Raw genomic sequence first — 13,317 nt, 5'->3', positions numbered from 1 at the left:
GTTGCTCAGTTGCTGTCTCCCTGGATGCTGTCTAATCTGTGAAGATTTTTGAGCATTTTCTGTTTTTTTTTAAATTTCAGGCTTCCAGCATCTGCAGTATTTTGTTTTTATATTAGTGAGGATGTTTGCCCTGGCTGGACAGCCTAGAACTAGAAGTCATGAGCTGCTTCATCAAAATTTTGTGAATCTTTGAGCACCCACAGCCCTTTGGTGTAGAGAATTCTAGTCAGAGAATTTGTTCAAACAATATCCACAAATCTATTGAATTTTATGGAAAACCAAGAAATATGGAGACAAGGCAGAGAAGTGGGGGTTGAGGTAGAGCATTTGCCATCATCTTCCTGAACAGAAGAGCATCTTCTAATGGCCAAATGGCCGCCTGCTCCTGTTTCTTATGTTCCTAAATAAGCCAACACATAGTTACCTTTTACAGCACCAAACAACTCTAAAGCAGTCACATTTGATGCTCCTTAATTATAGTGCACTTTTTTTCCCAAGTTCTTTTCCACCTCAGCAATCAAGACAATACATTTGCTTACCATGCTGCTCCTCTTAAGTGTTCTTTTGCATGTAAATTAATCTTGATTCAGTTTACACTGTCATGCTGAGTGGTACAAATTGCCTATAACAATAAAACAGCACGAGTAAAAGGCAGATTGAATGTGCGCCTCACTTGATAGGATGTTACTGTGTTTTATGCCAATACATTAGCTGAAGATAATGAATCTTCTGTTCTGAAAAGCATGGTATAGTTGATTTTTAATTTTACTTCAATGGAGCAGTACCTTGTCTTTTAAAGAACAAGTTAGGCAAACCGTTAATGACAAGAGTGTTAAGGTTAAATATGAAGCATTGCATTCACTTGTCTGAGTGCTATCCATCTTTCCATTTACAGGAGGTTGACAAAAGTACAGGCTTTGTGCAACATTTCCTTTAATTACATGCTGAGGGAGCAGGCTTTTAACATAAACATGGTTACATTAATTTATTCAGTATTTGCTGTTGAATAGAGCTTGATGGAGGTAGTTTAAATCATGAATGAGTGTAGAGCTTTGCAACAACCTTATGCCTAGCTTGCCTGCAAATAGTGAAGTTTGCTTTGTCTGGTTGAAAGCAGCTTATGAACCATGATTTTTTTTTAACTGATGAGTCACATGAACATGTAGCTTTATTATAATGTAAGCTGAATTTTAAGCTTTGTTTTCAGTGATCGCTCTCTGCATTTAAGAAAGTGAGCGGGTGTATAATTTGCCTTTTCTTAAATCCTGTTAACTTTTTGGGTAAGTGTAACTATGCCCTCAATATCATAATGTAGTTAAACCAAAGTATTTTAATCATTGTTGCAGGATTTTGAACTCTTATAATTTATAATAAATGGAGTGCTTGTTTCCAAACACACTCCAAAAATGGTATTTACTCAACAATTCAAAGCAAAAATAAAACCAAAAAACTTTGGCTACAGAAATCTCTAACAAAAACAAAGTGCTATAGAAACTCGGCAGATCTGGCAGCATCTGTAAGGAGAAGATTTCAAGTCCTATGGCCCTTTGTCAGAAGTTAAAATAGCTGGGAAAGGGTGTTATTTATGCTGATAACAGGGGAAAGTTGTGAGGAAAAGAAGTGAATAGTGTACATAGAGGGAGGGGGAGGCAAACAGGTTAATGATGATAAGCTGAGGGAGAAAGAAATGCTGGGTAGGGTGCTAACAACTATTGCCAACAATGGTTGAAAATCGGTTGGCTATGCTGAGAGTAACCCATACACAACAGAACCTAGGGGTGTGGTAGATAACAAAAGTAAAGGGGGGTGTTCCCATCAAAGCAAAATATTATGAACTGCACTTGAGATTCTTAATTGTTTACTTTTCTATATCGTACTTAGTTTTAGATCCTTGCAATTTTGTTAATTCGTGAATCATAACCCATCAATTATGTCTGTTATCACAAACACATGACCCCATGTGCAGTCTAGAAAGAATAAGAACTCCATTTAATAGAGAAGACTGAATAGTTACATTAATTTCAGTGTGCAGTATCTGAATGGGCATTCTAAAATGCTTAGTAAGTAGCAGTGGATTTAGATTTAAATTAAGCTTCCTACCATTTCATACAAATTTTAATCCTCTGGAAATGTTGTCAGTGACATTTTGTGTCCTCAACCTGTCAGTGATCTTAAATTAACTTAACTGTTAGGTTTGTTTATGTAAGAGACACCATCAGAGTGTCTGGTGGAATTTAAATCCAGTAATTTTTCTCCAATTTGTGTAGAGCTCTATTTTTTTAAAATTACTCATGCAGTAGAACAATAGTTAAAAGCATATCAATAATTATTTGTGGTGAATATTTTTCTCTCTATAATCTCAGTAGATTCGTAATACTTAGCTTCAGTTGTTCATATTCATCCAGAAATTTAAGTGTCGTGCTTTAGAATCAGTTCAAATTATCTATTTCCACTTCACTTCATGATTCCTTGATAGAAAGTGTAGTATCTGGGCCAAGATAGTTTTATAAACTTGTAACAGAATTCACACAAAAGAGCATTATGATGGCAGGTCGCATCATGTCCTAATAGGAAGAATTGAAGCTTACATCCATGCTCGTAATGGTCCTCATTAAAACTTACTTAACATATATTAAAATTTGTTATAAGATCATACAAGTATTTAAAATGGAATATATGGAGAGCAATGAAATGTGGATTTTTATCTCCACTCATGAGATGCACCATAACTCTCACATGGAAATAAAAATCCTATTTCACTGCCAGTCATCGTGTATTCTGTATTTATGATCCGTGGTGTCTGATTGGTTCACATGCTTCAGACACCCTCTTTATTACACAAGGCTGTGTACATGAAAATAAAATATGGAATTTTAAATCCCTTTTGATGGGAAGCATTTTGTGAACATTTGTGTATCAGTTAAATAAGAATTCTTTCTCCCATGTTTAATTTTTTAAGCAGCTTTTCTATTCACCAACTGCTTGTTTATTTTCAAGCTGTTGAAGAATGCCATTCTGAATGTGGTTAGTGTCCAAAATTCTTGACTCCTGAAACACAAAATCAGGAACAGGAGCCAGAATAAAATGAAACAGTTGATTGGCCCAAAAATGTAAGGTGGGGGCAAATGAGAAAGCAGTACTAAAAACACGACCATCTTCATTTGATACTTATTGCATCCATTTGATATGTGATGTCTAAAGGTGATAAAACAAGAACTGTTACACTGGTCTACATTGGTGTTGCACACAATTTTTACTGTGTTGATTTGATGGGCATATCTTTGCACTAGGTAAATGAATGAGACCCCATAAAGTGTATTGATTCATATTAAATAATTATTTTTGCATATTCAGTAGTTTTTTTTTTAATCTTCTCTGTGAAATTAGCATATATTTGCAATGGAATAATGTATCTGGTTTTAGCTGTTCAAATGTAGATTGCAGTTATTAGTAAAATGTTCCAGTGCTGAATAGTGCTGGTTGTATCTTGTATAGTGACTAGTCAGTTTCTCTGATTACTGGTGACCTCTTGTACGTAAAATAAGTTATGCATCAGGAACTGTACAATTCCTGCATTGATTGTAAATAAATAAATAATCATTAACTTTTCGGAGTTAGCTGTTTTATGCTGTTTGTGGCTCATAAAATACTTTTCAATGTTTAAAACTAAATGTTAAGAATAATTAAAGGAAGAAATCTTGTTATTTTTAATTTGACCTAGAAATTCAGTGCAGTTTGTTGTGATTTGTAAATTTGTTCCTAGAAAATAATTTCATGTAGTATTGATGTGAATACACTGACAATGTTTGAACTGAGAATTTATCTAACCACACAAATTGTATATTTACAGGAAAACTGACAGGAATGAATGAAAATTCTACAGCAATCACAGGTTCTCCACAGAATTCCTCCAGCCAGGCGATTGTGCATAAGGTGGTAAACATGGCTAATGTTGGGGTTGTGCCTTCTGGCCAAGATAATATTCACAGGTAACTTAGACGTTTCAGTTTACTCTTTTTAATGTGATTTCTGAAAACACTGGTATAATCATTCTGTGCATATATGGAGGAATTTTCTCTTTAGAAAAAGTTTTATTCCAGCGAGATAAAGAAAGAATCACTTAGCTTGCCTCATTTGAAAGATTCTGATGAGGAAAACTATGAGAGTATATTGCAAGTATTTTATAAACATGTGAATGCCTATATTCAATTTGATTGCAGCTCCCTAACTTTGAGATTTTTGTATTTTTTTTCTTCTTAACTCAGTATCAATGAGATCAGACAGCTTAACTAGCCTGGATGGATGATCACAACATAGATACTAATCCCTTGTTGCTAAAGTATTTAATCATGTGTTGGGTGTGACGCAATATACAGTTACGTTAAAATCAATTATAACTGCAACTCAAATTTGACAAAACAGAATGCTAAATTAAACTGGTATGTTTCTTAAGCAACTAAAATAAAAATGAGTGCAACCACAATCCCTTGTACAAAGGCACCTAGGTGCAGAATTTTGGTACAAAGCAGGAAAATAAAGAAAACCAAGTTTAACAAGTTAAATGGTACAGTCATTCTTACTAAAAAGTAGAAAAACAAAAATACAATTAACAGTTCAACACCACAGAAATGGGTAATTCAAGATTTCAGTTGGTAGACTTATAGTTTCCAGATCCAGAGTGAAACCATCAATGAGACGACAAACTCAGGTTTTAATACTTGTTGAAAAAACAGTTTGTTTTAAAGGAAACCTGTCAATATAGAGTAGAAGATGAGCAAATTAAATCTGTGAAGCTGAATTTTAATTTGTATATCATTATGTAATGCAGAATTCTATAAATTGACATCTGCAAGACATGACAAATGTAGGAATATGTTCTGTATAATGAGTAATGAATCGTTTTAAAAAAACTAAGATACTAAGCTCAACTGAGACAGTTTTGAATGTACCACACATTCAATAAACAAATTATATCTTATTCCAGCGTTCATAGAATATTACTGAAATCATTGGAAAGGATTATAAGAGATAGGATTTATAATCATCTAGAAAGGAATAATTTGATTAGGGATAGTCAACACGGTTTTGTGAAGGGTAGGTCGTGCCTCACAAACCTTATTGAGTTCTTTGAGAAGGTGACCAAACCGGTGGATGAGGGTAAAGCGGTTGATGTGGTGTATATGGATTTCAGTAAAGCGTTTGATAAGGTTCCCCACGGTAGGCTATTGCAGAAAATACGGAGGCATGGGATTGAGGGTGATTTAGCGGTTTGGATCAGAAATTGGCTAGCTGCAAGAAGACAGAGGGTGGTGGTTGATGGGAAATGTTCATCCTGGAGTTCAGTGACTAGTGGTGTACCGCAAGGATCTGTTTTGGGGCCACTGCTGTTTGTCATTCTTATAAATGACCTGGATGAGGGCGTAGAAGGATGGGTTAGTAAATTTGCGGATGACACTAAAGTCGGTGGAGTTGTGGATAGTGTGGAAGGATGTTGCAGGTTACAGAAGGACATAGATAAGCTGCAGAGCTGGGCTGAGAGGTGGCAAATGGAGTTTAATGCGGAAAAGTGAGGTGATTCACTTTGGAAGGAGTAACAGGAATACAGAGTACTGGGCTAATGGTAAGATTCTTGGTAGTGTGGATGAACAGAGAGATCTCTGTGTCCATGTGCATCAATCCCTGAAAGTTGCCACCCAGGTTGATAGGGTTGTTAAGAAGGCTTATGGTGTGTTAGGTTTTATTGGTAGAGGGATTGAGTTTCGGAGCCATGAGGTCATGTTGCAGCTGTACAAAACTCTGGTGCGGCCGCACTTGGAGTATTGCGTACAGTTCTGGTCGCCGCATTATAGGAAGGATGTGAAAGCATTGGAAAGGGTGCAGAGGAGATTTACCAGGATGTTGCCTGGTATGGAGGGAAGGTCTAATGAGGAAAGGCTGAGGGTCTTGAGGCTGTTTTCGTTAGAGAGAAGAAGGTTAAGAGGTGACTTGATAGAGACATACAAGATGATCAGAGGTTTAGATAGGGTGGACAGCGAGAGCCTTTTTCCTCGGATGGTGATGGCTAGCACGAGGGGACATAGCTTTAAATTGAGGGGTGATAGATGTAGGACAGATGTCAGAGGTAGGTTCTTTACTCAGTAGTAAGGGCGTGGAATGCCCTGCCTGCAACAGTAGTAGACTCGCCAACTTTAAGGGCATTTAAATGGTCATTGAATAAACATGGATGATAATGGAATAGTGTAGGTTAGATGGGCTTCAGATTGGTTTCACAGGTCGGCGCAACATCGAGGGCCGAAGGGCCTGTACTGCGCTGTAATGTTCTATTACATTCACAATAGCAATATTAAATGGAAAAGTGCTGCATTAGTAATTTGATTAATTTCCATGTTTACCCATCACATTTTTGATGGCTTCCATCACCCTGAACTTTGGTAAACCAACTTGAGTTTTCTTCCACAGTCCAAAGATATGCAAGTTAGGTGGATTGACCATGCCAAATTGTACCATAGTGTCCAGGGATGTGTAGACTAGGTGGATTAGCCATGGTAAATGCGGGATCACAGATAAGGTGAGTGGCTGGGGCTGAGTGGAATGCACTTCAGAGGATCAGTGCAGACTTGATGGGCTGAATGGGATCTTTCCACACAATAGGAATTCTGTGTTTATAACTTCATGTGGTTTAATTTCCCCATGGATCCTAAAATCCAATTTTCATCCATCTTCTGTGGATATGAATAAGAGACATTCTCATTTACATGGATTTAGTCAATTAACAATATTTAATGCAGGATTCTGGCAAAAGGCAGCGTGTTCAGTTCTAATTTTAAATCTAGCGCCCTTAAATGTGCATTTTTTGATCCAGAGTTCAAGCCTACATTCTCCTTCCTTCCAGAATCACCAGTCCTCCTCTGCTTTTCCCAGGTCATTTCATTGGCATTTTACTGCAGCATTGCCTGATCCCAGCCCTCACTTTAGATAGTTAGGTTTATTCTGCTACTAACAACAATACTAAGATCCTTGGGGTATCTTCCTTGACAGCCACCTCTGGATGTTCCCTCCTCCTCATGCCACTCTTCCAGTCATAGATTCTGTCTCCAGAAGAGCAGCAAAAGCAGGAGGCTGGGACCCAGTTAGTATAGGAAAGACAAAACCTGTGACTGGAAATAGTAGCTTCTCACTGATTTGGTCTCGGCCACACTAACTTCTTCTCCAATCAAACTCTGCATTATTTTTTCTCTCATTAACGCCTGTGCCTACAATTGTTGGAACTATAGAGGAGCAATATGGTAAGTTGGTGTGCACAAAGGCAGCTTTTGTTGAACCTTTCACCTTCATCCTCAAATTTTTGAGGAGCTGACCTGGCTGGAGTTGAGAATTGTTCTTTATGACCCTTCATGCTGGTGTGAATATTGAATGTAGACAATGTGAAATATAATAATGGTTTTTGGAACTAGATAAACTGTTGGTACTTGTCTTTTGTGTCATATAAAAATGTCCATTTGGGTGTGCTACCAGATGACACTTCAGGATGGGGGAATGCATCATAATGGGAGCTTTTCCTTTAGTGGAGGATGGGAAAATTTATTTCCCATCAACTTGACAACTGTATAATGATGGCATGAATTTCAAAGACTTTGAACATGTGTGGAAGTCATCAATAAAGTAATGTACTTCTGCAGTTTTATTTGTCATCTGAACATTATGTCCTGCTGCCTGCCTTTTTAAAAAAAAAAAAAAATCCTGCCTATGTTGTATCCACTTTTATTTTCTGTGTTTGGGCACTGATTATCACTTAATGAACTTAGAACATTGATGACGGGAGATACACCAACTACATGGTGTATATCAACAATGCAAATATTAATTACTGTGGAAAAGTGTGGATGTGTATAAATGTTCTCCTGTGGTAGTGTGCCTGTCTAGGTTCAAGTACAACCTGCCCTGAGAATCTGACATGTCTGAACAGATTAATTAAAAATAATATTTCCCTTTATTGTATGTCAATTGTATTTAACTATATGCAGATGGAGGTATTAATTGGTGTTTTATTAAACCCATTTATTTTTTATGACAGCTTTCAATCTCCTAATATGTCAGTTTGTACCATAATGGTCAACTCTGTTAAGCATCACCTGGTGTGGCTCAGGAATTTGGTATTTTGCAGCCTCCACGTGTACTGCAGAAGAAAACCATCATCTGAGAAGGTGCATGATTCAGTCCATTTACTCTAGGTCCAATTCTCAGCTAGCTGAACTTTTCATCGCTGCTGACCTCCTACCAATGCCCTTCCAAAACAGCCGGCCTTAAGATATCACAGCCTCAAGATATCACGGCCTCAGTGACTGTCTCCTGTTTTCAATGTCTGCCTTTTTCATACCTAGATTGTAGGTATGCTTGTAGAAGTGATATGGATACCAAGGAGGTTGTGACCCATGCCCAGTTCACCATACAGGAGATCACTGAGTGTACAGCTGATATCCATGCAGTTAATGTAGCATGAGTGAACAGAGGCCATTACCTTAGTAATGGGAAAATGCTGATGAATTAGAATACTCCTGGATTTATGAGTTGCTGAACTTGGCCAGTCTGAGATGTTGAGAGTATTGTTTGAGACTTCACAGTTCAATGTTCTCAACCGTGTAGCTGCTGTTCCATGTTCCTATTTAGCTTGGACTGAAAAAGTCAGCTTTTGGGAGGCATGTTTTGATTTCAGCATGCAGTGAAAGATTGGCAATTGTGAAGCCTAGATATGTGATGCCTTCAACAAACACCTGCCTCCACATTATTAATGCTGATAGATGGCAGTATGGAAACATCCTGGACCACGGCTCTAGTCTTCCTAATGCAATAACCAAATCAAACTCTGTACAAGTGTAAGAAAATCTGTCCTTTTGCCACTGCAGGTGTTCTTTGATGTGGAATGTTAATCTAACATTGTCAGCCAGGTCCTTGCTCTCTAATGGGGACTTGGCACACCTTTTTGGTTTTGATCTCAGCTGAGCAAGGCTGAACAGCTTTCCATCAGGCCTGGTGTGTAAATAGACATTCTCTGTTGACCTGAAGTAATGTGACAACAGTTTTTAAAAAAAAAAAGGATATTCCAAAGAACATTAGTGCTATAATTCAACCCAGGTTGACCTCACTGCTGATCTCAAAGGGTTCCGATGTTGCCTGTCATAGCTGACTTTTACCCATCATGTTCCAACGGAAAAAATGATCACATTGAGCAGCTTCACCAAGCAGCTGATGCATTTTTTTTTCCAGCAGCTCAAATATACTGCCTTGACTCTCACTGTTGATTGCTTTGGTGAGATTGATGAAGACAATGTATGGTATTCTTCCTTGTTCATAGCATTTCTCATTCAGGTGCAGGACTGAGAAGATCATGTCATTTGTCAATCTTCCTTTTCTGAAATCACACTGAAATGCCACGTCAGTGTGTTTGGTCAGGATCTGCAGTCTGACAAGGATAAAATGGGCAAATACTTCTCCCACATTGCTCAGCAGGGAGATGCTTTGGTAGTTGTTGCAATGTCGGCTGTTGCCTTTGTTCTTGTACAGAATTAAAATCTTTGCATCATTCCTATTCTGGGGCACTGACCCTCTCTCCAGCTGAGAGCGACGTTTGTACAGATGCTGCAAGAGGGCTGATTTCTTCTAGTTGATGAGTTCAAGTGAAGTGGCACCAAAATTTGCAACTTTGTGCATGGAAAGCAAGTCATCATGGCTTTACCAACTCACTCTGCTTTAATGTCATCGTATTTTATGGCATCTGGAGCTTCTTCAGTGATAGTATTCTCCCTAGAGTACCACTCATAATGTTCCATGCATTTTAATGGAACATTTTCTTTGCAGATGGACCTATTGCCCTTTTTGATGCTTTCATATTTGCCCCTGATGGTCCTTGTGTCAAGGGAATCTGGATATTCTGGTAAATTGTGACCAGCAGTGCACCACCTTGGTGGTACAAAATCTGTTGCATTTTACTTTGAGCAGCTCTTAGTGGAATGGAATTTGCTCGCTCATATCTCTTCTAATTAATGAAGGCAGACTGTTTGGCTTCAATGATAGGTTCCATCACCGTTACGTTAGCATTGAACCAGTCAGCACTTTTAAAGTCTTGCTTGCCAGACCATGTGAAGAGTGCATCATCTATCATAGAAACATAGAAATATAGAAGATGGGAGCAGAAGGAGGCCATTTGGCCCTTCGAGTCTGCTCCGCCATTCTTCATGATCATGGCTGATTGTCCAACTCAATAGCCTATTCCGGCTTTCTCCCCATACTCTTTGATCCCATTCGCCCCAAGTGCTGTATCTAGTCGCCTCTTGAATATATTTAATGTTTTGGCATCAATTACTTCCTGTGGTAATAAATTCCCACAGGCTCACCACTCTTTGGGTGAAGAAATATCTCCTCATCTTTGTCCTAAATCATCTACCCCGAGTCATCATACTATGTGACCCCTGGTTCTGGACAAACCCACCATCGGGAACATCCTCTCTGCATCTATCCTGTCTAGTCCTGTTAGAATTTTGTAAGTCTCTGAGATTCCGCCCTCATTTGTCTGAACTCTAGTGAAAAATATCCCAACCTAATCAACCTCTCCTCATATGTCAGACCCGCCATCCCCAAAATCAGCCTGGTAAACCTTCTCCCCTTAGAGCAAGAGCATCCATCCTCAGAAAAGGAGACCAAAACTGTGCACACTATTCTAGGTGTGGCCTCACCAAGGCCCTGTATCACTGTAACAACACACCCCTGCTCCTGTACTCAACCTCTCACAATGAAGGCCAACATACCATTTGCCTTCTTTACCGCCTGCTGCAACTGCATGCTTACTTTCAGTGACTGGTGCACAAGGACACCCAGGTCCCTCTGCACACTCCCCTCTCCCAATTTACAGCCATTCAGGTAGTAATCTGCTGCCTTGTTTTTGCTTCCAAAGTGAATAACCTCACATTTATCCAAATTATACTGCATCTGCCATTGATTTGCCCACTCACCCAACCTGTTGAGATCATGCTGAAGGATCTCTGCATCCTCGTCACAGTTCACCCTCCTGCCCAACTTGGTAGCATCTGCAAACTTAGAGATGTTACATTTTCTTCCCTCATCCAAATCATTGATATATATTGTGAATAGCTGGGGTCCCAGCACTGATCCCTGTAGTACCCCACTAATTACTGCCTGCCAATTTGAAAAGGATCCATTAATCCCTACTCTTTGTTTCCTCTTTGCCAACCAGTTTCCTATCCATCTCAATACACTTCCCCCAATCCCATGCACTTTAATCTTGCGCATTAATCTCTTACGTGGGACCTTGTCAAACGCTTTCTGAAAGTCCAAATATACTACATTAATTGGCTTCCCCTTGTCAACTCTACCAGTTACATCTTCATAGAATTCCACCAGATTTGTCAAGCACGATTTCCCCTTCATAAATCCATGCTGACTCTGTCTGATCCTGCCACTGCTTTCTAAATGCTCTGCTATAAAAATTCTTGACTATTGATTTGAGAACTTTCCCCATTACCGATGTTCGGCTCACCGGTCTGTAATTCCCTGTTTTTTCTCTACCTCCCTTTTTGAATATTAGAGTGACATTAGCTACCCTCCAATCTGCAGGGACTGTTCCAGAGTGTATAGAATCCTGGAAGATGACCACCAATGCATCCACTATTTCTAGAGTACTCTGGGATGTAGATTTCAAGCCCAGGGGATTTATCTGCCTTCAATCCCAACATTTTCCCGGCACAGTTTCTTTACTGATATTGATCTCTCAGTCCTTCCCTCTCACTAATTCTTGCATTATCCAACAATTCTGGTATCTGATTTTGTGTCCTTTTTTGAGAAGCCAGAAGGAAAGTATGCGTTCAGTTCCTGGAAAGTCCAGTATTGTATATGACGTCTCGAGGTACGTTAATTCTTTTTCACTCATGGGATGTGGGCGTCAGTAGCTGGGCCACCATTTATTGCCCATCCCTAGCTGCCCTCGAGAAGATGGTAGTGAGCAGTTATTTCGAACCACTGCAACCCATTACACCCAGGACACCAGAAGGAAGGATGTTCCAAGATTTTGAGCTGACATTGAAGGAATGGCGATACATTTTGTTTCGATATTTCAACTTATTCCATTATGCTCCTGCACTCTGGGTTGGGGTACTTGTTCAATCAAGCCATGGAAACATTGACTTTGAGCTGGGCATGCAGTACAGCTAGCAGTGGTACAAGGATGGCCTTTCTGCTTTGAATTAAATGACCTCTAGGCTTGCATTCAAATCCAAGTGCTCACCAGAGAGTGATCTATATCACAGACTGCAGTGTAGTAGCTATGTGTGTTGAGAATGCTGTTTGGACAGTAAATGTTCATATCCAGATGGTGCTACTGCCTGGAACCTTGATGTCTCAGGACACCTGGTGATATAGTTTCTTCTAAAAGATAATGTTCGTTACACACAGCTTGTGGTAGGAGCAAAACTTTAGTCTTTGTCCATTCATCTTTCCCTGGCCACCATGTCTGAGGCAGCAGGGCTGTGCCTCATCACTTGCAGCTACTCCTGTGTTGGAATCCCCAGTAGATACAGATGTTCTGGCCCCTCTTTGTACAGATCTTTTGCCATTGTGGCAGGGCACAGTGTTGGAGCATAGATATGAGGTCAACTGACCACCTTTGAGTTGAGGGGCAGGTGGAGAGAACATATTCTGTCTTGAGCAGGAACATAGAAACAATTACTGAAATTATCTCAGGTTGATTTAGGAGGTAAATACTTTTGTTTCGCTCTGTAAATAAACTTAAAACTCAGAATTGGCTCCAATATTCTTTTAACAACTGGCTTTTGAGATTATAATATGTTCTCTGCCTACTTCACCAGTGACAAAATGTGTTTGGTTTGTAGACATTGTATATTTAATTTTCATAAACATGGAATTTTATCTAAAAGTAATTTATTTATTTGCTTTTTCCTGGCTGCTGAAATATTAATCTAGAGGAAATGCTTCGTTCAGCAAAGGTGGTCATTGAAAATGTAGTTAAAAAAAATTAAGACTGTACTCCTGATTGACCAGTTTCGCATCTGTGAGAAATTAGAAATAGACATGCAGACTTGTATTGAAGAGATTTGGGGTTTCATTTAAATTTAATCACTCTAATTCCATAAGTTACCACAGCAGTAAAATGTCTAAGTTTGCCAGTTGTCAGCTTTGGGATCTTGCCTGGTCTCATTAAATTGCTGCTGGGTGCAGTACAACTCTCTAGGAGTAGTTAGGACAGAATCTGGGAAACCTTAAAAACTGCCTGTCAATTCACGTGGAAAC

The 13,317-nt window shown here is 39.1% G+C and overlaps 1 protein-coding gene across 1 annotated transcript in view; it reads left to right on the top strand.

Annotated features, from left to right (window-relative positions):
* ap3b1a (adaptor related protein complex 3 subunit beta 1a) overlaps positions 1-13,317 on the top strand; it is a 290,460-nt gene that overhangs the window by 258,274 nt on the left and 18,869 nt on the right. Inside the window, exon 23 of the mRNA XM_048593837.1 lies at positions 3,851-3,989. Within this exon, the coding sequence (XP_048449794.1) occupies positions 3,851-3,989 (139 nt within the window). The remainder of the gene's footprint in view (positions 1-3,850; positions 3,990-13,317) is intronic.

The sequence above is a fragment of the Rhincodon typus genome, chromosome 3 (genome assembly GCF_021869965.1).
Source record: "Rhincodon typus isolate 14 chromosome 3, sRhiTyp1.1, whole genome shotgun sequence".
NCBI lineage: Eukaryota > Metazoa > Chordata > Chondrichthyes > Orectolobiformes > Rhincodontidae > Rhincodon > Rhincodon typus.
Note: the sequence above shows the minus strand (reverse complement) of the source record. Positions and strands in the feature narration are given on the sequence as shown.